Raw genomic sequence first — 26821 nt, forward strand, 5'->3', positions numbered from 1 at the left:
GAACGGGAGCTACAAATGACTTATATATAATGTGCACCTAGAAACAAAAAGGTAGTCATTTTTACTGATCAATTTTTATTTTTATACCTCATATTACTATTATTTTGGTTGTCGTAGAATCCAAAAACAATGCCCTGCACCCAGATTATTCTCTACATCCTTTATACTAGGGAAAATCCAAAGTAAAAATTGTGAGAAGAGACTTAGTCCCACAGACTCTAAATTTAGAACGAGAAATACCTACAGAACACGGTGAACTCAGTAGGTGATTCATTTCCTGTTGAAGATGATTCCTAAAAGCTCAAGTATCTCCAGAAGGTCACTCCCACCTTCTGAAAACATACACAACAACTTATTTTTAGAGTTCTGTAGAAATGCCTTGCCCACACAGTAAATTGGACATATGTTCTTGGATTTAGCTGCCAGTTTTGTGAAAGTTAAAAAATTCTGGGCTTAATGTTTTTACTAAATAAAATTTTCCATTTATTTCAGTCAAAGCAAGAACCAGTTTTGCATAAAAATGTTGCTCATGGACTTAGCAATCAGAGCTAAGTGTGCTGCTGACATTCTTACACTTCATTGTGGGTTGCTGGTCCTCCTACAAGTACATTCCTAACTTTAGATACAGCAGCTGGAAAGGATGTTGGATTTAAGTGCATGCTAACTTGCATTGCTAAATCAGAGTGAAAATGGTAACTCCCTTCCTTTCTGTCGCTATCCTTTGCACAATATGGACATGCTGTTCCTCTGTCCAAAACATCCCTTTGCTGATTAGCCCTCATAGCTTTCTTTTGTGTTTGCACAGGAACACTGCAATGCCTGCAATGTTAAGTTATAAATTAGATAATCAAATACCCAAACTCCTATGATCTCTTATCGTATGAATTACATGCAGTAGATTCAATACTAGAAATACGTACAAAATTTCTCATAGTGCACAACTCTAAAGTTGTAGGTGGCAGTAGAATCGGGTTGGTTTGTTGTTGGAGGGTTCAGTGATTCATGTTGTGTTTGAAATTTTAAATCAGCTCAAATCCTTAATTCAACTATCACTGAAAACATTGTTTTGGATACAATACTCTAGATGATTTGCAAATGGCAATGTCAAGCTATTTTAAAATAATAAGAAGACTATTCTGAAGGTACATGAACATAACTGGAGCTGTGCATCACATACAGCCTGGTACCCAAATGCGATGACATTATGAAAAAGAGCAGAATAATAATTCTTTGGAAATAATGAGAAACAGGGTAAAAGTGACAGAGACACATTATAAGTTTCCAAGATGACCCATCTTTTTGCAACTAAAAATAAGACAATAGGCTTTTCCCAATATTGGTTGGCTGATACTAATGTAGAATTATGTACTATCATCCTGATTTCCTGTGGCTTACTTCCAGAAAAATGATTTTTAAAAGCTAAAATCCTTTCAGAATAATATTCACATAAAAATGTAAAATGCTAAAAGCCATAAAAGAATGCATAAATAAGGTGACTGCCTCTTGACAAGACAGTACTGGAAAGGTTGTGCATTCCAACGGTTGTTTCAATTCTTAAAAGAAATTAAAAAAAAAAAAAACAAAACAACAATAAACCCTTGAAATTATTTATGTATCTTCATGCAAAGATGTCAGTTAGCATTCAAGGAACAATTTATTCATTGCCACACATCATAAAAATTCACTGAATCATGCTTTGTCTTGTAGTATCATTTACATCTGCTGTTCTTCGACTACTATTTCTACCATAGATATATTATTTTCTGCTATTGTTACACAGCTGTAGGTCTTACATAAGAAATGCTATAGATAAACATTTTATACATCAAACATTTGAGTGTTAAAATGTTAAAACTCTCAATAGATACAGGTGTATGTACACACATGCACGTGTCTGTATGCACCCCAACTGGAGAGCCATGTAGGAAAGAAGGTGGTTCTGAAAAACCTATTTGAGAAAACCCACAAACCTAATATTAGCATGAATAGAACAATTAATGTAAGATGTTAGAGGCTACTGAAATTTAATATTGTGATCATCTTCTTTGGTCTTCAGTATTTTGGTTTGCACTACATGGTAGCTGGGTCTGTTTGGAGGTTTTGGTTTTTTTAGAGGAAGGAAATCCAAGAAGCAGAATTTGATTGCTTATTAGTGCAATGCCTAAAGATACAGCTATTTCTGCTTATTCTTTGGACCAGGTAGGTTTGCAAGCTCCAGCAGGTGTCTGAATTCTCTGCTGAAGCAATGGGGCTCCTCAGGATGAAAAAATCCAACTGAGCTCATAAAAAGGCTAGACTAAAATTTAATCATTTCTGTTCATCTTATAGTGAATTCAGACTCCAAAAAAGACTAAATTAGGGCATTAGCTCAGACAGCCAATGAGGAGATGTAAATATATTTGGAATTATTTCCATTCATTATATGAACTCCTCTATGTATTTAACAGTTACTTTCATGCAAAGTATGGCAGGGGAATATATGGAATATAAAATAAATATGGAATATAAAATAAAGTTGTACTGTGAGAACATTACCCATAGACTTCAGAGGGTGAGGCACAGTATCATCTTGGTGTCACTGAAAATATCTATCACGAAGTGAAGAGGCAAGTTAGGGAGTGAAAACATATACCAAATTTAGAGATTCTCTGAATAAGGACACTTGAATTCAGTTCTGTTTGTTAAACTTTTGCTCTAAAAGGAACGTACTTCACTAAAATATGAATTTGCCTGCATGTTTAACACTGCAGTATGGAGGACCCCTGTGCAATTCAAGACAGTCTTAAAAGTCACATCAGTAAAAACTTTATCTCATAATCAGAGAAGAATATGTCCTGGGCTTTACTGTCCAATGCACTGCCAGCAGATTCTGGCTATAAAAGCAAATATATCAAGCCACAGAACAGGCCATTTGGAGGGAAAGTGGAGCTTTCCTTTACTGATACAAAACACAACAGAAGTTTTTGTGCCATTCCTTTTGCACAGAAAAGCATGACAAAAATGTTCATTTGCTCTCTCTATCTAGGGATAGAAAATGGCAGGGCTTCTGACAACTATTCTGTCTATAAAGGCACCAGAATCACACAGAATCAAAGAAGAACCCGGCACCCCCCTTCTACACCCCAATGCCACTAACCTAATGTTTGCAGACAGGGCACGTTACAAGATTTAGTGCACTATTTCTCTGCAGAGGTAGATGTAATGCAGAGGATGATATTCTGTAGTTTAATACAGGTTGGGAAATGTGACTGTAAGGTGTGTGACTGGTAAGCAAAAATACACCTTTAAAACGCTTGCAAAAATATTTTTTTATTAAAGCCAGCTGACATTATTCTAACAGCTTTGTATTTAAGAGCCTGCAACTAAGAATCCCCTCTTCTCCAATTATGAACAGCACGGTCCACAAAATTCTTGCTGTAAATATACAGCCCAGCAACAGTACTATGCACTAAATAGCTGAAGGTGTCTTTATGTACATTATGCATGAAAACCAGTGCAAACTCATGTTGCAGAACAAGGTCAAGCAGGAAATTGAAAATTAAATGCCAGTGTCTCACTAACAGCTTCCTGAAGGGCACATTAGAAACAGCTTACCAGAAATCTTCCCAGGAGGAGGCAAGAAACAAGGATATCTTTCACCTGAACCCGTTTCTTCTGCCTATACTGCTTTAACATCATTTACCTTTCTCTGGACTTCCATCTAATACGTGGCAGGATTTGGGAGGCCGGGGGGTTCAACCCTTAAGAGAATAGAGGACACTCTTCCAGGAACTAAAGTTCTTATTTAAAGATGATTTAGATACTTTGGAACTTTACAGTCAGAATTACGATGGTCTTCGGGCACTAAATGATACAGTAGGTGCCTCCTGGGTTCTTCTTATCTTCTTGGCTAAGTAAGTTGGATGCCCAATTCCCAGAGCCTTTGGGGAGAAACTGTGTATTTTAGGTACTTAGCTCCTTTTCCTTGGCCAGTCGTTTGCATTTTAAAGCACTTAAATAGAGTTCTTATATCTGGCCATCAATCTTAAAAAGCCACTGGGACTCTAGACTACTAAACCAGTTCTGAAAGTGAAAATGGTTAGAAAAAATATTCTGTATTTCAAATTGGACTCTCTAAAACAAGAAGCATTTATGAAACTAAGTAACTCTTTTTTTCCTTCAGTGTTTTATAATATTCATATTCTGGAGCTTCTTCATGTCTTTATCTTTACAATCTAGTCATGTTTTAGGTGGAGTTTTGATGCAAAACTATGCAAATGTGAAGTGCTTGTTATAATTAATGGATACAAATAAACAAATACTTGTGACTTGATGTAATAAGCTGGAAGAATTTCTATGTTATCTTCTACAAATATTACTTGTAGCTCTGTACCCTTCCTCAAGCGTGTATCTCTGCCTGCCCAAATGTACTATTAATTCAAAAAAGGCTGTGAAAAGAGTAGTTACAGAATCGGCAACAAAGGAGAAAGAATGGTAAGACAGACGGAAACCGGAGCATCATTAATACAGGAGAAGAGCTTCTTGTCTTTCAATTCAATGCAATTTTCCCACTTTAATTAGTACTTTTTCTTTGGTCCTCTCCAGAATTCCACTGCGGTTACACTGTTTTAGAGGTGTAGGAAAAGAGTAATATCTCTGTGCACAACTCTTATCTCATTTCACGTCTCAATAAATACATAATTTTATTTTTCATCTTTTTTCCCTCTTAATTATTTTTTTTACTTAAACTAGGCGTCGGAGTTGCATGAAAAATAATGTAAAATAAGTTGGGATACACTATTTAAAATTCTTTCTATAAATGAATTTGCACTGGGCAGCACTCTTAACTGGGAAACTAAAGCCAAGCAGTCAACAGTGAGAATAATGTGACTGTGTCCCTGAGGCAGAGCGTGTTCAAATCAAGCGGAAGGACTTCCATTGATTTCACCAGGCTCTGAGTGAGGTACTGTCTTCTTACTACTATACTCTCTAGAACTAAAAGCCACAAGTCCTGCCACAAAGAAATAAGCCCATAAACGTGAAATTACAATGAGCAATAAAATCTTGAGAGACTAGTTTCTCTATTGCTTTAATTTATACTCCTGTTAACCAATTTTAAATGCACATTAAAATACCGGGTAATTCTAAAGATGTCAGTATGTGGATAATAGAGCCTGCCAAGGCTACCCAATGTGTTTCAGCCATATCCTATTAGACTTCAGTCCTTTATTTCTTCTTTATTTTAAGAAAGCCTAATTTAAGACTAGTAAGAAAAGCCATTTGAAGATACCCAACTGCTGGATAGGAAAAGCAAAATGGAATCAAAACTCACTCCTGAGAAATGGCCTGACATGCAATAGAGAATGGTATTCTGTAGCCATGGCCTATGTAGCCTAGTTTGAAAATACAGAAAGGTTGACTACATTATCTGAAATGATTTCTCCAATGTCATATGGTGTATTCTGAGTCATACAGAACAGCTAAATCCTGCAGTTCTAAATTGGGACTAAAGCTGGGAATTAGCCATCATTTCTATCTGCATGTTGTAGAAGGGCAGCTGGCCCGTGATATGACTTGAACTGCATCTGAGAGAGATTTGAAGGAGCAGCAACTCTCAGAACTGAGCATCCTATTCATCCTATACCTTTTAGTGCTGTCGTAACACTAGCATGATCCCAGGTACAAAGGTTTATTCCTTCTATCCAGGCCCTCCCCTCTCCATGAGAAACAAAGGATACAGTATTAAAACATTATATTCTCAAAAAGCTCATTATTAATGCAATTGCAGTGTAAACACTCTAGAAGAAAAGAGACGGAGGCTACTCTGCGCGGCTGTGTAAATAAATAATTTCACTCCAGTTAAAGAATTTGCAAAGAGATGGTTTCAAATAAAATCATTGTAAAAGGAATAATACAGTTTTCTAAATATTGATTTTTTTTTTTTTTTTTAAAGAATCAGCTTCTGACATCCTTATTCAATGGATGCAGCACTTGTCTCAGCACGCAAATCCCACTGTTTTCAGTGGGACCTATTGTCAGGCAAAAGTACTAACCTAGGATTTTTGAAACTGGCAGTGGTTGGTTTTTATAGGGACTACTTCAATCAGACTTGCCTTCCAATTATTCTAGCATAGAAACAAAGCAATGCCTGGATTTCAGAGACATTACTAAACCCAACATAACCAAAGTATTTCTTGTAAGCAAGGAAGAAAAATTCCATCTCCTCATCATTTGATTGAAATGTCATTGTTTAAATGCTAGCGCTTTTCAATCTTTCGGTTTGTTTTTAAACTGAAACACAGTGGCTGTGCAATTGGCTGTTACTTGGCCTGCATACGCCCACCCTTCTTCCTTCCTCACTTCTGAAGTTATAATATAGTATGAGATAATGCCAAAATTTCACTGCAAATAATCATGTAACATTCTTCAACTCTATTAAAATGAGCTTCTGAAATGGACAATCTGGTAGTGCACATGAAGGAGGTATGCCAAGTCCACGGTGCCCATCCTGGTGCCTACTGTTGCTTCTCTGTTGGGGCAGCTGTACCACTTCATTTTAGTCAGCCAAAAGACATGGGTTTCTCCAAAGGATGTGCAGGAACATCTTTTTTCTTTTTCAATTAACAGCATAGGGATGCTAGGCTGACTAGTCTGACGACACAGGCATCTAAAATGGTTGTTTAATTCTCTCACAGCTTCCATACTGCTGCCTTGAACTAACCTTATCCATCTTTCTTTATGTACATCTCACTTAACATTTGTAAAATGACCGCACTGTGTGAAGACCTTCATTCTTCACCTAAGCCCCCATAACTGAAGCTCCTAGATATTAAAGACACAGAAAAAATAAATTATAGGGAGGTCATAAAAAGGTCCTAAAGAACCACCTCTGTGTTGGGGTGGAACACCTATCAGCTATGTACTTTGGTGTCAAGTCAACAACTGCCAGTGTGACCTGGTTATTTTGTGCTACGTACTTCAGTATTTTTCTCTTTCGACCAGATACTGAAAGGCTGTAGGCTGTGATGTTGTCTACAAGCACTTGTGAATTATAGCAGTGCCATTTGCACAGCTGTAGTTAACGACCTGTCAGGTTTCCCATTATGATGTTATGCTGTTATTTTCAGGGTTTATATCCTGACTATAAAGTTGGTGACTGCTTGGTCTGGAAATTCAAATGCATTTTTGTACATTTTATAAATACAAAATGAAAAAGTGCCCTAATATAAAACCACACTCTATTCAGAAAGGAAAAAGTGACAATTTTAAGTAGTATTTTCAGTAGTAGAAAAAAACAATCAATAACATTCAGGAAGCTTCCTCCTTTGGCCAGAGTCATTAACTATAATGCGATTTACAGCTCTGAGCAGGGTCAGCAGGTAGCCGGAAATGCATTAAGTAGGTGACTGTATTTTATGGTGAGTTTCTTCGTAAGAGATAGTAAATCTCTCGATGACCACAAATAGCATGTGCCCAGAAATACCATGGTGGGGTGATGTTATATGATAGCTGTATTTTAATGTAAGTAAGTAACAGCAGTAAAACTTCTCCAAATAATTCCAAATACTCGTAGGCAGGTAGACCTGGTAAATGATGAGCATGGATTTAGCTCCTGAGTCTGTTCAATGGATTTATGGTTCAGTGAATTCACAACTGACCTTTTTAGAGAGGTGCTACAAGAGGAGGAAATTTTCACTGAGTACAAATTGAGTGGTTTCAGACTATCAAGTCAATAGTAATCTCCTAATTGAAGAGCCTAAGTAACCCTACACGTATGCACACATGGTACTTTCAGAATTAAAGTTCTTGCAGGCTACTGGATAAATACTATGATATAACAATCCTCTGATTCCATATTTACAATTTAAATCATAGCAATCTATGAGGAAAGTACTTGTATTCTATACGATGCATCTACCTTTAGGTAACAGCCTCATTTCCTTTTCTCTTTGACCTCTTCCTCCGTTAGGCAGGGGACAAGATTTGACAGGGAACTTTTTTGTGAGTAACAGTAAAGCTTTCATTGACAATGAACAACAAGCACAGTTACTCTGTGTAACCATACACAGTAGTGGTGTGATCTCATTTCACAGGTGTTTATTTTAACCACAGATAAGGGTGTAGCTGCAGTGACCGTGTTTTCTTCTGTATGAAGTGGCAAATTCTACCCTAATGACACTAAACTGTGCTAATGAGATGTAGGGATCGAAAACTGCATGTGGTATCAATATAAAGTCCTCAGTGGTGCTGTGTTCATCAGCAATGTAACAGTTAGGAATAATCTCCCGGAAGTCAATAAAATAACCTGATATAAATAGTCTCAGTGAAATAAGAGGTGGATTCCTAACTGATAATTGCAAACTGTAATTGTAGTACTCTTAAAATATAATTCTCTTCATAGCATTTTGCAAGAGTATTTTTTGTAAGTGAGATAATGACAGGAGGAGCAGTGAGGCTACCTCTTAGTGTCACTCTATTTCCATGCTATTCTGTGATCCCTTCCAGTTCTATCTCATCCCGTTCAGATTTATGACAGAAATACCTAAGCAAGCATAAGCTGAAGCACTGTAACCCTTCTCTGATTAAGCTCAATTACATGTCACTACAGAAGAACATTATTAGCACAGAAAAATACTATTCCTTGTTATTCTCAGTGACTTCTTTCTCCCTGAGACACTAACTTACTCACCCTATACAACGAAAATCTATTAAAAAAGGGGTTTTTTTTTAATGTAGGGAGTGCTGACTGCTACTATCTGTCTTGTACAAAAACACATGCACACGCACACAAAAAGACTACTACAACAAGGTAATTATTAGCCAAAGCTCCAAGTCCCCTCCTTACATAATCAACCATGGCATATGTCATTCTCACTTTCATTTTGGATTATTAGCTCAGGAAAGTTCCTTGGGTGTCTGAGCAGCCACTAATTCTTCTATCAGATTTTTTTGTGCTTCAGTTCTACTCCTCTAAGACATGTACACCATCAAAATGTTTACTGCTAAAGGGTTACAAGAACCACTCGGATATTGTGTGAAAAGTAGCCTGTCAAGGCATAAGATAAGATAACCTTGAACGTACCAATACATATACTCAGCAGCACCAACATGCAGGAGCCTTGGTGTCTGGCACTTAGAACTATCCTGAATAATCCTTCAAAGTAAGGATTCACAAGCCTTCAGTTACTAATGACTTAGTCACAGACCACTGTTTCAACTGGTTTTATACTTAGCTTGTCAAGAATACTATCAACCCTTTCCTGCATATACCAGTATCTATATTGGAATTCCTTCCTTTGCTTTTAGGTCACAGTGAAGAACCTAAGAAAAAAAAGATTCCTAATATTAGCCTTAACTTTTTATTCCAACCCCCAAACTTTTGATGATATATCTAAGGTCCTGCACAGGAACGATCCTTCTCTTTTTAAGCAAAAGCTTAAGAGGATGTGCTCATCACGGAATGATGAACCCTGGAAAGATCACAGAGGTGGGCTTTCTGGCTTTTCACTTTTAACAAATTCAAAGTGGGCTGGAATAATATTTAAAAAAAATAAATTGCATTGCATTTGCAGAAAGAGCAGTTACTTAACCAACAGTAACTGTAGGTCTTCAAGAATCTGTAATGACTGTAGGCTCCACAGTGTGTACAACAGCAGATGTTCTGGATATTGCTCCCTGTTTGCCAATTTGAGGATATAAATGCCCAAATGGTAACCACCATCTCTTAAACTTCCTCCCAGCTAGAAGTCATCATCCATGCAGATTGTGGTAGCCCTACCAATTACAGCTGTCTCAAAAAATTAGTGTTAGCTAATTGTTCTTTCTTCTTATGAACCATACTAGTGTCACTACAAGGTAAACAGAGACCACTTCAGGGTAGTGGGAAAGAGGATTTTCAATTTCATAAAAAAGTAATTGCGGTACTGCTATCTCTAAAATTGGCATCTAACTTAACAGCAAAGTATACGGTACAATAATTGTCAAGGATCTGCAGATCACTGCCTTGAAGGTCTTCCATATTAGAACATTCCTGAAGTAGAAGAGGGTTACTGCTTGTGTCTTCGCAGGAGGAACCTGCAGGTTCAGCAGGAGAGGTACTAGCCAGCTGGCTACACAGCCAGATACAACATGCTATCCAATGCAGTATTTGTTACAAAGGAAAGGCTTGACCTTTCCGGTGCCTGACTGTGGCTAGAAATAGACAGGAAGATGACTTGAATCATTTGGTCCTGTCAGTATAATAACCCAAAATCTGAGACACACCTGTTACATGCAGTTTTTCTTCGACGGATATTAATCATAACTTAGGAGGAAAAAACACATCCAAGAAAGATAATTAGGCTGTGAAGGGAAAAAGGGGTATGAGACCACTTTAGCAAAGAACTGTGGTGCAACCACAAGTCTGGCAAGGTTTAAAATCTTAGATTTTCAGAGTTCTTTACTGTGGTTAGTTCACATTGCTTGCCCTCTAAAATTTATTTATTTGTTTTGTTGAAGGAGTGAAAGAAGCTTAGGGGGGGAAAAACAGCATTCAGAGATCTCTTTGCAAAATGGTTGCAGCTACAGGCCATATGTAAGACAGTAATTTACTCTCTTCAAAAGGCTCTTGTGAAAAGGACTGCATAGCTGGGTATTCAAAGGAGTGGGAAGGACCTGAAGGCAGTAACTTTTTGAGTTCTATGCTGGCAACAAAAGCACCTGTAAAGGATAATCCCCAGTCCTGGGGTTTGTTAGTCAAGTGAGAAGGAGGGGCTGTGGGAGCCAGATCATGGTGCCTCCAGGTGTTGTGAAAGGGAGAAGGCCCGTGTTGCAGGTAGGCAGAGCTGCTCTCTTCTAAGTGTACTCCCTGGAGGCCTTCTGCCCCTTCTACAGTCAGACTGCCCTGGAGAACCACACCGTGTAGTGTCCTGTGGTCCTGTACATCTTCCTCTGCATCGATTCGCAGTTTTGTTATAGTCTTCTTTCATTGCTAAACAGAACTAATGGAGAAAGCAATAAAAAGCTGGAGCTACTTCCTTCTGATTAAGAAATATTCTACCTATTGTTATCAAGCATAGGGCATCTACAGACAGGAGGTTCTCTTTGAACAGTGAGCTTAGACTACCCACCACTGGAACATTAAAAGTACACAGGCCTAAGTAGGGGAAGGAAACTGATATGACTAGGCCTAACATAGCGTATCACGGCTTTTTATAATGCAGTATGGAATTGTACTTCCTTGTGACGGTACAGTATTATGTAGAACCATAACCAGATCCTAATATGCAAAATTTCACTTTTTTTCATATTTAATTTCAGGGATAAATCAAACTTTGAGGTGTGAGTCACTCTCTAGCCAGCCTCTTTACATTTTTATGGAAGGTTCAAAATTACATACTCACTCTGATAGTCTTATTAAGTACAGCACTACTACTAATGTGAGTGTGTCTCAAACTCAATGCTGTAATTTGGTTGCAATTCATATGAAGATGAGTTGCCATATTTGTGCTAGAACTCAGGCCATAAAATGTCTGCCCTCAACAGTGTTCCTTTCTTCTTCCAAATTTAAAGCAGTCAACTCATCTGTTTCTTGCTATTGTAAAATAATGAATTGTATCAACAATTCGCTGAAAAGTGAGACAATGGGTTTACATTTTAATTATATTTAACTTCCATGCAAAAATACAGAAAAATCTAGTTTCCTTTACAGTTACGTGATTTGTAAACAGTCAGTTTTTGCAGAATCACCAAAGGAGGTAAGAAACCAAGAAAATATTTGGTACAAAATATATTTCCTTCAAGCTACCTTTAACTGACAACCAAAGCTGAAATATTATACATACTAACCTAAGTTCCAATCAATAAGTGAATGATTTCCAGAATCTATGCTCTATCACCCTGAAGAAATGAAGTGTTCCAATATATTGCTTTCTAAAAGAAAAACTGCTGTTATTGTTCCAATAAATAATTATATATGGCTGGTTAATTCTTCAGAGTTGGCACCAGACTGAATGATTTTGAAGAGTGTGTGCAGACTGTTTAAAACACTACTGTAGCTCAGACAGCAACACTGTTTTCACTGACAAGCAAAATGCACCAGACGGTGAGTGATGCTGCAGTCTCCTGAAGTCCCAAAATAAGACTAGAAGAAATTTTATAGTTAGTACAAAAAGGGAGCAATGCAGGAGTAGCAATCAAGAGGTTTGTGTTTTCTATTATTTAGGCAGACAAACTAAGAGATCCCAATCTCAATGTATGAAATAGACCCCTATGTGGTTGGATGATGGCATAATACACGAGCTTTACAGAAAGTTTAAGATGTGTTTGGGTTTGAAGTTTCATACCTCTGAGTTTCAGGCATGGACAAAGAGATTACGGTTCTTACAGTGACCTGTTCTGCCAAAGGTTATTTTTGGACAGGTACATACAGAAATTTACAGTTTAAAATAAATCTTAAAGCTGTAATAAAAAGAAATTTTAAAGCCCACACAGGAGAAACTAGGGACACTTGCACTGCTGGCATGGGCCATAACAAAAGCACAGGGCGACAGCAGGAATTTTAAAATCAGGTTTTGGCACTCATGACCAAGACTGTCAGTTGTTTCAGGACTCTTTTTCCTTGTAAATCATTACCAAATTCATGCATTTCCTGCTTGGAGGGAGTTTCTCAGTGCTTCACAAACACTGCGCCTGTGTTCCTTTTGAGTCAGTGTAGTTTTGCCAGCTGGTCTATGTTAGGGCGCAATCCCATCAATATGAGCCTTGCAAAAGGCAGGAGCAGCATTATCAATCTCTAGCAGTCTTTTCCCTTTTATAGTAAAATAAGTTGTCAAAGGAACTATGAACAGAGATCTCAGGGAAACAGCCAGCCTTTGGTGATCTGTAGCCAACTGTGAGTCACGGTGGATGTAGATCTTATCTGGAACTAAAGTTGTTTACAACCTTTATAAGGAAGGAGAAGAACATTATCTGCTCCTTCAGCAAAGTTCACTCGTTATTTGGTAGAGATGGACTTCCTCCTCTGAGCTAAGATAAGCACCTTCTCCTCGTAAAATAACTTTAGACTTGGTATAATTCAGTAAGGGTCACAAAGACAGTGTCTTCCCAGGGCGAGAAACACTTATGGCCTTGTATTAACATGTAGTTCAATGTTTCAGTAACAGGGTGGAGTTTTGGCAAGTGAATTCCATGATCATAAATTGGATTTAACCACCTTTATGCTTACCAAAAGCCCGCTTTTATGATGCTATGAAATAAGCAGGAGCAGTATAGAGAGAATCAATACAATAAGACACACATGAGTATCAAAGGTTTTGTGCATCTATTTAAAGTAAAAAAAAGGGTATAGAATAGTTTGAAATATTATTGCCTTTGCCACCCTGAAAATGCTTGATCCACTTCAGTGACATAAAATATTCATAGTCACAGCAAAACTCAGCCAAACTAAAGGTTATTTTAAAAAGGTTATTTAAATGTATTTTAACCCATCATGAACTACTTTGATATTCCACACCAGAGAAAGTCTACATAGTGAAAGTATGTAATAATATAGATTATTTGATTATTATGCAGATCACCATGCATAAAGAAAAGTATTCATTCTTCATCCTTGAATATTTCCTGAAGTTTAATTTGGAACCTAATTTGCATTCAATTAACATTTTAAAGTACTACTTACTTTCTATTTTGTTTGCCTCCATCACTTAAATCATAAGAGCAATTTTTCGCTTTGAGAAAAAGTGTGAGATGGGAGAGTGCTTTTTTAATCACTAGTATACACACAAATCCAGCCACTGATGCACCTTCCTTCCTGCACTTGACAACTCTGCACTCTCACTTGTAAGGCCTGGCACTAAGAAAGACCTGAACCACAGTTATCGTAGTGAGAGAACCTGTCGGTTGCTACTGCTGTCTGCTCTGTTGAGTAGTGCAAGAAGGGAAGTTGGGAAACACAGTGTGATGGGTCTTGCACCTCACCTCTGCTTATATCCTCTCCTACCTGTGAGATACACATCAGTGATTATAAGACACTGGTTTACAACGTATCATTTAAGTTGTGAATCCCAGAATCTGGGGAAAAAAATGTTTTTCGTATTACATTAGAAAGGGATTTAAAATATTTTTTCTAAAATCCATCTGAGAGTGTAACAAGTCTGGGATGTGGGGAATGTAGTGAAGTATGGTTTAATTTTTATGAACTGTTCAAAGACAAATTTGTGCAGGATCCAGAGCATTTGTTAGGACTTGACTTAAATGCATTCAATACAGAGTATTAAGCAGAAAAACTTATGAATGGCATATTCTAACCTAGGCATATTGTGATACACTCCTGAATGCATTCTTCCACAACTATACAGGAAAGAAGTGATAGTTCAAAGAAAGACAATGACTTTGCTTTGAAGTAGGCAAAAAGTATTCACACAGCCAAAGCTGTGACAGACAAACTCTAGCAACTCATCCTGGAGTGTTTTACAATGCTATTACCCCCAGTTAGTCATCCCCATACTTGTGGTTGCTCCCCCAAGCAGCTAAAGAGCTGTATTCATGTCAATCATATTAGCTTAGATGCCAGTTTTGAACTGCAGTGACAGTCTTGCACAAATATTGCTTTCTAATGTCTTTGGGGGTGGCAACTTCCAGCCTTGGGACAGGACAAACAGCTGTGGGAAGGCAATGTCTTAGCAGATGGCTATAGCTGTTTGCTTCAGTGCACATCAGTCAGCAACTTCAGCTATAGCTCCTCAGACTGCCTTGCAGCTATCACCTCTCAGGTGCTAATTAGCGTCTCATGCAAGATCTGGTACGTGACTGCTAACATTATGGATAAACTTAATATGCACTAACATATCCTTCGTGATGTGTTAGTCTGAGATCATAAACATAAAATGCATTCTTGAAATGCTTTAAATATGGTTTTCAAAGACTCCAAAATCTAGGTGCTGCTGAAAAAAATTAGTTGTTTGTTTTGTAAAAATTCGTGGGATTTCTCTCTTCTGCTGAGGCTTACAGGTCGCAGAGTTGAATTTCAAAGAAACATGACAGTCTGCAAGAAAGGTGCCCCCAAGTTACCCTTGCTTTCTCCATTGCTGCTTCAGTGAGCTGTTCATAAATGTCCTTCTGGACCAATTTTTGAGGATGTGTGCTAGATTAGTCCGATATTCAACATGTATGGGTAATTCAAAGTTCTCTCAGAAAGGAGGTGTCTCTCCCCACTAGACTAAAAGGTATTCCTTCTTGAAAGTTTGGGTCATGACTGTTTCTTCCTTAATCATGTAAGGATTTTCCCAAGCCCAAATTTCTCATGGTATTAAGACTAGAATACCACAAGCATTACCTGATCACATTATGTTTCTTTATACGCTGAAAATTAAATTATTTTTCTTGATAACTTTAAGCTGAAATAATTAGAAAGTCTGTTAAGCAAATATGTTTTTCATTCACCTTCTACTGGGCATTTACCTGGGTCGTGCAAACCAGGAAGGCTGAAATTTCTTGAAAGCCGGTGATTATGTTCTCCAGGTTTCTTCCCCCGCTATCAACATTAGGAACTAAACATGCATAACAATATGCTGCAGCATCTCTGACAGTCCAAACCAATCTCAAGAAAATCCGAAAAGCTACTTTATGCTACATCAATATGTAATTAAGCTTCAGGCTTGTAGATCATGTTTTTTTCATGTGTGCTTTTCACAAGAATTTCAGTGCCAGAAACTTGTGGGTTGAAATAGTTCATCTCATTTTCACTAGTATTCCTATCAAGATGATCAGCATTTTGGATACTTCATATGACTGTCAGATTTTAATTGTTTTCACAACAGTGAAAATACCTGATGGTAGATCAAAGCTACAGATTGTTAGGAACAGATCACACAATGGGCAAGTAATATTTTCTAGTACTTGGAGGAAATAAAGATCATGCGCCAATTTTCATGGTGCGTTCATTGTAGAACTTGAAGCACTATTTTAGCTTATAATGTGTAGCTAATATACATAAATTAATGCATAGTCATCTCAACTGCACTGAAAACATACTGAACAAAATAATCACTGAATGTTTCTGTGTATACTGAATGAACAATGTACTGTGAAATCATCTCCACAACTGAACAGAAAACGGAGGTTGCTAAAGTTTCCTAAGTGGAAACATGTAGTCATATGGAACAGGGAAGACCCAACAAAGTAATTTTGTTTGAAAGAAACAATGAAATAATTTACAGAAAGGGAACACAAAAAGATCAGGTGTCAAATGTAGCTCAAAAACAAAATAAAAAATTGTCAGTCTAAGAACTACTAGTGCCTCAGGCAGCATGAATCCTGAAATGTGTTAGAGAGATCCAGAGCTAAAAAGGACAAGCTAAGGCCTACTCAGACCACATGACACTTAAGGAGCATACAGCATTAGGACAACCAATACATGTGTTTTGGAGGAGTTCTACCAATACTGACCAATGCCAGGCTAGTGCTAGCCTGAATTTCACTTTTGCTTATCAAATTCAGGTGGTGTTGCTTATTTAGATCCTTTTAGCTGCCTGCTGGTTATTTACCATTTACTAAATCTTACTGACGTCAAGTTAGGTTTTCATCTTTTTTCACTCACTGTTTCTTGCTTCCAAAGCAAAAATCACTGAAATTTGCATGTTAGGTTCCTGTTTCAATTAGGTTCCTTTCCTACTATACTCTTAAATTTGTCGAAATGGGATTATTTCCAAGTGCTGCATCAGGTAAATAAATTCATCCAGTTAATAATACTGCTTTTCAGTTCTCCCTTTCTCTTTTCTATACAAAGGACACACACATTTACAAAGTAGCATCATGTTAGTTTTACTGAGAGAAAAGAGGAATGTCATCAAAGCGATTTCTTTCCCAGAAAACAGCCACGGTCTTTGGACGATGTATTGACAAAAAACTTTCCACACTTCACTATAATGTGATGTTGAGTACTTGTGTGCTTCAAATCTTTGCAATGGATAAAAAAAAACAAAAGCAAAAAATCCTCCCCCAAGCCCAGCTGTCTTAATTCCAGTGAAAAAATATTTAATAAATACTAAGATTTTAAAATTATGCTTACCTGGAACAAAGCTTCCCTGGACCACCTCCTTATAAGCCCACCAGCCTTCATGGATTTTTGGTGAATTTTGTTGAGCTAGAAAGAAATAATCAAAGAAACCATAAAATTAAGGCAAGGCATAGGAAATATTTAATTACATGAACTTTGGAAACTCTAAACAGGGTATCATCTTCTACAGAAAAGCCATTCCTCAAGTTCCCAAGTGATGTTTATTCAATTTATTGAATTATGCTAAGCATTTGTACCTTATAGGACTTTGACCCTGTTTCTCATACAGTAAAACATACTCAGCTTCTGAAGAACTGATCACTGAACTTAAAAATTCAGTTATAAATGAGGATCTATAGCCCACAAATTCAGTATGGGATAAAAATGTGGAGAAAAAGAGTGTGCTAATATACAGTAGTCAATATCTGAGTCCAAGTTGGTGGACTGAAAAGCAGTTTCTCCCCTTCCTTTCCCAAGCTCTCCAATAATCTCTCACTTTGAATGGGAAGAAGTGACAGAGTCAACCACAGGCAACAGCTTTGTCTATAACTGCTTCTCCTCTCATCCCATGTGCTCTGAGTTCCAAAACCAGAACAGAAACATATAGCTTCTGTAGCTTCCCAAATATTGGCTTATGCTATAATGCTGAGGCAGGAATTTAAGTTTTTTCTGCTTTTAATTTTTAAATTTATTTTATTTTATTTTTAATTTTAATTTAATTTAAGTTTTGTCTGCAATGTAGCACCCAGTACTTATCCCCCACCACAGTCATCTTCGTGGTTGCTAGGCAAGATACTTGCATTCGTTAGGCATATGTGACATGCAGCTCTATTATAGCTGCATTTGACAGTACAGTGCAGTTACACAATGAAAGGTTTCTTTGACCAGTGTTCTGAAGGCTGTAACAGTAAATGTCTAAGCTTTGGATACGGTTTGCCTCGATGAGACTGTTGCTTAAATGACTTCTCTAAATTCCTGAAAAGCCAAGAGCGGAAAGGTCTTGATCAGTCAGTTTGCAACTCATAAGGTCATTACTTCTCCTTGTCTTCAAGGAAATCAGAACTGGAGCAAATTTCGTGGTCAAAATGTAAAATCTCTGTTAATTGGAAATACTTATAAAGGCCATACAGACACACAGCAAGACAAACGTGCAGTTGATTTCCATAAGATAGCAGATCAGACCTGATATGCAAATATGTTCTGCCTTCACTTGTATTTTGCTTGATATTTTCATATTTAGAGCAACTCTCTTTCACGGAGCTACAGAAAGCTCGGCTACCTTGTGTATCATTAACTTAAATTTTGGGTTGGTTTGGTTTTATAAGATAATTTAACTCTCTTTCACTAGGTCCAAGAATTTTTTAACATAAATACACAGCTACAGAAGATGCTGGATTTAGCAGCTTTCTGCTGCAGTTTCATTTCTAGTTCACATATTATACACAAAAGAAACAATTACCCTGGGAAAAGTTCCAGCAATATAATAAAAATTGTTGTTGTCATTAAAAATTACAAAGAGGATGTGACATTCGGACTAAAAAGGATACAAGATGAGGACTGCTACACACTTTCTATCAGTAACAAAACAATATTTATGATTTAACTGACTGTAAATTACAGAAGCAAAAGTAAAGCTGAAGCTAATTAAACATACTGACAGAAGGATCAGCACTGCTTTACCAGAAATCCAGACACACATGTGTAGATGGAGATTTCTCCTTGCAGCAATGATGCTCATTCCATTAATTGAACAGTGACATGTTAAACTGAAAGGACTATTCCACAGTTTGCAGATGACATTATCTTCATTATTTTAGCTTTTATAACATTGCCTAGAGAACTCAAACTGTGTATGGCTTTGTTGTGCCGGACCGCCCTATACAAATATTTGGAAAACGGCAAATCCCAGTCCACAATGAAAATATCTGAGCAGCAAAATATTCACATCCAGTCTGAACAGAAATTTTTTTTGATCTCAACACTAGTTTATGCAGGTTGCTTTTTTTGTCTGTATGCTCTGTAAGAGAAGTTCTTAAAGATTTCAGGATGCTTCAGCAATAGGAGAGGATACTAGTAAGTCAATCCCAACAAAGCACAGCAATCATTCTTTTACATAAAATTTCCCAGAAAATTACATTGTATTAAAGCGCATCTTGTAGTAATATACACAGCTAAAGCTGGTTCAGCCAATCAGAGGCAGCTGCATTTTAAAAGTGAGTGAAAAAAGTATGTATGTAGATAGAGGCAATTAAGAAGACTTCAGCAAGGTTGGGTGCTTTCAAATGCAACTGCTTACTGTCAGCATTCATAGAATATACAGATGAAAAATGTATTGCTTTTGCCCATTCTGTGGACAATCTAAATGATACATGCCAGGTCCAGAAGAAAAATACAATGAAGAAAAATATAATCCATTATTCACAGTTTAAATCAAAACCAATAGAGGCCAGCTCCGCGGCTCTGCTTCAGTGTGTTGCCCAAACACTTAGTAAGGCTAATTCCAAAAGGAGTATCAGGAAAACTAAGATTTTTGTTATAGTTTTTCAAATCTGCTGCATTAGGATGGAACAGACTGCATGAGATGAGCAAGAAAATTAGATTATCAAAGCTTTGTACTAAATAATTGGATGCCTGTGCAATTCCTTCAGCTATCACAGAAGAGTATGACCTGTCATCACTCTGCACATTCCACAGATACCAGATCATTAGCTCTTCAATACACATGAAAACAAAACACATAAAAAGGAGTACAATAAGTAAAATAAGATGTTGTACCATAGCCTTATAAAATATCTCAGACAGGGCAAGAGCAATGCTGGGAGTCCTGCTGATTTACAGAAAACTGAGGCCTCTGAGGAAATCAAGAGGAAAGGCTGGTGGTTGTTGTGAGACAATCATCTAGACTAGGGAGACAATCCCCAGTGCCATGCTCTTTCTTGAACCCTGAAACTTCAATGTTTTATACCAGTTCAGACAAAACATTCTGCAAAATAGTGCAGAGAGTGACTGAACACAGATTTCCACTCTACTGTACATACGAAATCTAGCTTGGTGCCAAAGATTTACTCTGATGGATCCTACAGGGACTTTGCTTAGAAAGGAAAAAGATTTATAAAGCTCTCATTTCTCTGAATGCAAAAGGAGGGGGGTCTGGTAAGGCCAGGGAAGAAAGTTTGTCCTCCAAAAAAGTTTTCCTAAACCATTACTCCATTCTGTGTTACATAAGTGGGCAAGGGGTCTTATTAAAGGAGAAAAAAGCTGTTCTCTATTTTTGAAACATAATCAGACCCATACCTGGATTAATAATGGAACAAGGGAATATAAAATTAGAATGAACAGACATATGGACAATCCTTGCTGAGAATCCTATCTGGGACACTTACACCTGATGCACACACAACACAGGGTCTCTGCAATTGGTGTATCAATGCCCATCTGACAAAATGGCACTGTTCCTGGGTAAACAGGTCCAACCTTATGGCTCAGGAATTGTTGCCAAGGAAAAGGATTCTTCATATGTGCCACCTCATGACACTGAAAATAGCAAAATTCTCTCAGCATCCTTGTTATTTCAGTTAAAGTAAAACTGTTGTACCTCTCATTGCAATTCTCCCACTTGAGGACCATAAAGAGAGGCACGCATACTTGCTTTGGGGATTCCGATACTCCTGTGTTCCTACCAGAGCACTGCAGATTCTCCATGGCAGCTCCTTTCTTTGGCATGACCTGTCACATAAGGTACTGAGGAGGCAAAACATCTAGAAAGCAATTCTGTATTCCTGAAGAGGGTTAAATAGCTAAAAAAATTAATTAATTTCTGGTATGTCTGCTTTTACCACTAGTAATTAGAGTATGCCTTTAACTTCCAAGAAATACTCTTGCTTCTGCAAGGCACCAAAATAAACAGGCCCGTATGAACAGAAACTTTGCTGTTACGAGCATATTACCGGCACAAGTAGCTCTGCAACAGCAATATGAGCATCAGCACTGTATTCTGCTATTAGTAAGGACAGTCCAAACTGCCACGTTTGTCCAAAGTGCTAGAGGATATTGAATGACCTCCATTTGCTACAGCATTCTCTCTCTCAGTACTGAAATCACTAGTATCTGAGATTAGTGCCTCTGCTGATAAAACACCATTATGTCAGATCTCTTTCAATACAGCTGCTGTAGAGGAGACAGGATATTTATTTGGAGCCGATATGACACATGTTGCTTTCATTTTGTCAGATTATTGTAGCTATGTCTTATTGCGGAGCATAAAATTACAGGCTAAGTACAGCAAGATGTGCATTTTTGTTTCCTAGTGATTTCCATGTACAGGGAAACAGCATTGCACAGGATCATAAAAATGTACAGTAAATGGAACTAGCAAAAGATGCTAATGCCCCATAAAGTCATCTGTTAACTATATCTATCTTAGAGGTTAAAATGAGTAGGCTTATGTTTCAAAGAGTTGTTGCTCAGTCAGTAAAACTATTTTAAAATCATCAGATAACATTTTATCCGATACCAGGTACCATGATGCAGATGCTCAAATATCTGCATATAACTTGCAGCACAAAGAGGTCTTCATCTTATCGGAATGCTAATGCTGACATAATATAAAATGCTGTAATTAATACAAAATACCCCTCAGTAAATATGCTTATTTGCAAGATACAAACAAGTCATTCTACAATTACTTATTTACTTTCTATACTTAAATAAAAGATAAAAAGGCTTGCATCTGATGCCATCGTTTGTCATTCACATCTGAGCATAAGCCAAGGGTAGAATCCTGCCTGATCAGAACTCTCCATTCACTTTACTGCCATATCACACAGATGAAAAATGCTAGACTGTAGAGAATCAGGGTCACAGCAGTTAGTAAAGAAAATCTTTTTTCATCCAAATTTTATTGATCTGAGTTCTTCTGATTGCTGTATTAATCACTGTGCATGCTTATCCCTACTCATCTTACATCCTAAGGGTCTTGCTTGTGATAACCTGGCTAGTATAGCCCTGCCATTAAATACATGATAACATTTTTATCACTGTTACCTCTTCTGCAGAGTTATGAGAGTAAAAAAAACCAACAAAACAGCCACAACTATGAGCCATATAGTTTCATAATGAACTTAGTGCAAAGCATTAATTCATTGCAAATACTTTCATAGGAAGTTCACAGAAAAGTGGCATAGTGCTTACTACAAGAAAAATAAATCCTCAAATGTACTATTACAATGGTGAACACTGAAAATGGAAAATATATTTATGAAGTATTAGATGCTGGTGTGATCTTCACTGATATCCACCCTTTGTGTCCCACAGACTGTTCACTTTATAGGCCTCATCCTGTTTCTCTCCAAGCTAGCAGAAGCTATTGCTTAGCTATGTGATGCTATTTGACTTTCCATTGATTTCCATAGTTGACTCCGAGTAGCTTCATCACTCTCAAGGTATCTTCTTCAGTCATTGACAAGTAATCCGAGATGGCTGTGCCTGATTGCAGAAGTTAAAATTAGAGGAATTTTGCTGTAGTGTTTCAGAAGATCATGGGTTCTAACAGAAAGTTAGCCCTAGAGAGAACAGTGCAGGATGGTTTAAAAAAAAAAAAATTAAGAAAAAGTTTAATCTTTTTTGCTAAATTCCATTTCCAGAATCTTAGGTAACATTCATACTTTGTAATTATTTTAAATAGTTTTAATTACTATATTTTATATGGATATTTTGCACACTGTTAAACCCAAGGATGGGTTGCCTAAACTTTAGAGGGAACACAGACTTATTCAATCTAAAAAATGACATTCAACATCTTCAGTCATACAAGTATCAGCTTTTGGCTCACACCAACAAATGCCTCTTAAAGCAAATGGAATACACATGTATGAAGTGAACCTGACAGCTGGGGAACTAAGCAGATGCAATTAGCTGAAGATTCAGCCCTCCATAATTAATGTTCAGTTTGTTTAAAACAAGTCTGTACGTAATTGTAGCTATTATTTAAGATGTTTTTATAAAGCCTTTTTATATAAAAAGAACCTAACAACACACACTTCAGGCACTATATAAAGCATCATTTATAAATGGTTACAGGACAAGGAAGGTTAGCCTGCTTATGAATATTACAGCCTACATTGTATGCATCACCATACGACAAGGGAGGAAAAAGAAAACAAAGGATTATAAAGGGATCAATAAATAAAATGCTTTCATCAACTATGCCAGATTTTTTTTTTTATAACATTTTGCTCAGAAAACATGCAAATGCTCTTTCATTAAGTTAATACTTTCCAATTCCGTAAATCCTTCTTCCACCATCCCCATGTGTAAAAACTCTCACTGCTGCTCTGAATTCCAAACAGTATTCAACACAAGCAGAACAGACATGACCTGTTTTTATTGTGTCTGAGGGCAAAAGTAAGGCACTATCATTGGAACTCTGCTATGGCACAGAGACTTGATTATTCTGTGTATTTTCTATTTATTCTACTTTGTTTCCTGATAAGATTCCAATTAAAAAACCTAGGCCAAAGAGTGAGATTTCATACAAGCAGACTCACGCTTAGCCTGGTAGTAGCGACAAACAATGTGACCTAACATTACAAGATAGCTAACAGCTAGCTGCATCTACTGTCCCTGTGTAGTTGGCTTTTGATGACAGCCATTGAGTGTCCAGAGTCACTAAATGCTGCTTGAAGAACCATAAACTAAGATGTTTACAAGTACTTAAACCCACATTAGGACACACATTCTACTTACAGCACTCTCACCAGAACTCTGCAAGACTTTGGTAGTATCTAGCAATAGCTCAGTTTGCAGGAAGTAAGAACTATGTATAAGGCTCAGCTCTGGGCAGCAGAGGGATGCATCTTGTGCAGGTATTGTTCTCATCCCTTCCAGTCAAATATATTTGTGAAGGTTTTCACTAAAGAATTGGCTTTGCTCCACCCCAAACCAGGACAAAATCTTAAAGGCAAGGAAAGGAGCAAAGTCAATTTAAAGACCACTGTACATAACTGGCAGGCAGGACTTCCTCTGTTATTAATCTTGCAGGTGACTGTGCGCTTTCATTTATCTATCTGTAAAAACAGGCTTGTAGTACCAGTTATCATCCCATTGTTCAAGAAAGGAAAGAGCAAGATTTAGTAGAAGGGATCCCATGAAACTGTGCTTATTTAGGTGCTTATAGGTTGTGCTTCACTCAGCTGTAGAAATACAAATAGTTAACAACTTCCTTGCTTTCTAACCTCTGAATACTATCAAAACAGTTTAAATGTGTAAGCAGGAATCATTCCCAATAATGTTTATAAAGAACATGAGATTAACATGTTAGGTAACTACATGCTATATCATGCTGTTAAAGGAAGCTGTATAAATATGGTTTTGGGTGGTGGGTCCCAACTTCTAATAAGCACTTTTCCATAGAGCATATATGCCCAATCATGCAACTGTTACTTAAGTTCTAATATAAATGAACAAAACCATGGGTTGTATCTAAAGACTTTACTCAGAAAAAGTTAAAACCACTTTGACTTACTCTTCCCAGAGCATATCAGTACACCAATATAAATGATGGACTGCTCTGCAGGGTGAGTTATTTTATGTCACTGCACCCAATTTAAGATGAAACTCTGCATATTGTTCCTAACTCAATTTATAGAATATCAAACATCCCTATAAATCTGCCTTCCTTTTAATGTGAATAACACGTGTACAAGAGTTAGATCACATAATGTAAAAGATACTATGTTCACCCTCTCCAAGTAGTTTTTGGCTGGAACATAGCTGAAATACCAAGGCAGTGTTACACCTAATGTTATTTGCTTAAATTTTTAAAATAATGCTTTTTTCATAATTTCTTCTTTGGCAAAATTTAATTTCTGAAACAACTGAGAGACAGGGAACTTCTATATAGCTCTCTATGCTGTGTGGGAAAGCCGAGCAGCTTTGATATGAAAGAATGCTGAAGGTTCTACCTACAAATTACTATCACCTAGGGATGCAAGCCTCTGTTTCCTCAGACCCCGAACATATGTATGTGATTCATATTACTTTTGAATGAAGTACAGTTCTTTTACTTCTCTGGCACAAGAGTTGAAATTGCATCAAAGCTGAACTACTGCAAGAAATCAAAGCAATTAAATTAATGCAAGAGAAAAATACATAGCTATATTGCAGCAATTAGAACATAATACTGATTGCAAGCACTGTGGGAAATTCAAAGGGTAATGCCAGAAACTCTGCACCCTTCATCTCAGTCATTGATGGCATGCTTAGGATTTCATGGGTCCTAAACCACATTAATACAATTTGGCTGCTTCAGTGTTTTCCAGAGTCTTTGATAGGAGTGTCAGCATACACTATTGCCTACTCTGTGTTGTGTCAGATGGGGTAGTTCTCCCCAAAGGTTGTTTAATCATGTCTAGTTATAAAGTGTGAAGAGCTCTATAAAATAATGCAGCAAGAAGAAGCAAGATATCTTGTGATATTAACTTTGCACTGCATGCCCTCCGTTCCCATTAATTTCAGTGCAGTTTGGGGACACACAGCAACTTGAAAGAAATGGCCTCAATATCCTTGAGCCTTTAAAGTTCAATACATTTTTAATGCTAAATTAATAGGGCTTCCCTTAAAAGGAAACCACTAAGTTCCTTCCTCAGAAGCATATATGATATTGATGTGTCATCGGGTTTCTGAACCTCGTTGCTCTCTGTACTCTCTGAACAGAAAGCTACCAATCAATAATAGTATAGTCAGGGAGTGTTAGCCACCACAGGCAGATCTTTTTCTCTTTTCCCAAATCTTTGGCTCCAGGAAAGAGAAATTATTTCTCAGCAGTCTTCCCATGAGGTAACAGTGCCAGAATTTAAGTATTCATCACTGCTTAGGCAAACTCAAGGGGAAAAAATAAAGGTCTTCCAATTAACCTCAAGACTAATGGCACGGCATCAATATTAGGTGCTTGATCCTACAAAATACACAGCAGCCTCAAATCCCACAGAATTCTACAGCACGCAAAAACTTGCGGTCCTGAACGTGCTATGGAAACATTCTAAAGAGCTTACATCATATGCAGAGAATTCATAATGCTTAAGCAATACTATTGGGGACATTTTCCACAATCTTAACAAAGGGACATACCTGGAAAAGAAGAAAGAAGGCTGCCTTCAATCTCCCTTGAAAACTCAGCAGAGCTATGAATGGCAATCTGTAGGTCTTGTACATATATTACTCTAACTTCAGTCAACACAAAATGAAGCACGTTCCTGAGACAGGAAGAGTCACTTTCTCCTGGCTAACATAGCTATATATAAACAAAACCAATCACAACAAACACCACAGTCATTCAAAAGCTAATGGCAAAGGGGAGGCAAAATTATTTTGATTTTACTGAATTGGATTCTGAGACGTAGATTTCTAGTCATCCTGGGGTTGACCGGTCAGGGCACTAATCCAGATCATCTCACAGCTCACTGGACTACCTAAATCCTCAGCACTTAAACCTTATGTCCTGGCACTTTCTGAGATCACAAAGTCAAAAAATGTTTTTCTGGCCATATAATAACAGCTTTGCTAGCATCAAGAAGAAACCTAATGTCAGAGGATAAGCCAAGATATGGATCCATTTCAGGCAGTGGCATCATGCCAGAAAATTGAAGCCATCATAATGTGGCTTTATTGCAACCGCTCTTCACCATCACCAGTGCAGTTTACCAGTTTCTTAGCAATAGCTGGTTCTTGGTTAGTAGACATTTCTTAACAGAATGGCGAGGGGGGGAGACTTTGTAGCCAATTTTTCTGAATTGGTGACAGCCTTTCTTC

The 26821-nt window shown here is 37.4% G+C and overlaps 1 protein-coding gene across 5 annotated transcripts in view; it reads right to left on the reverse strand.

The window, feature by feature from the left end:
- CA10 (carbonic anhydrase 10) overlaps positions 1–26821 on the reverse strand; it is a 201871-nt gene that overhangs the window by 145029 nt on the left and 30021 nt on the right. For all 5 annotated transcript variants that reach the window (XM_074607456.1, XM_074607451.1, XM_074607452.1 and 2 more), the window contains one exon: positions 17027–17101. In XM_074607456.1, coding sequence (XP_074463557.1) covers positions 17027–17101 — 75 coding nt within the window. The remainder of the gene's footprint in view (positions 1–17026; positions 17102–26821) is intronic.

This window comes from Larus michahellis, chromosome 14 (genome assembly GCF_964199755.1).
Source record: "Larus michahellis chromosome 14, bLarMic1.1, whole genome shotgun sequence".
NCBI classification, from domain to species: domain Eukaryota; kingdom Metazoa; phylum Chordata; class Aves; order Charadriiformes; family Laridae; genus Larus; species Larus michahellis.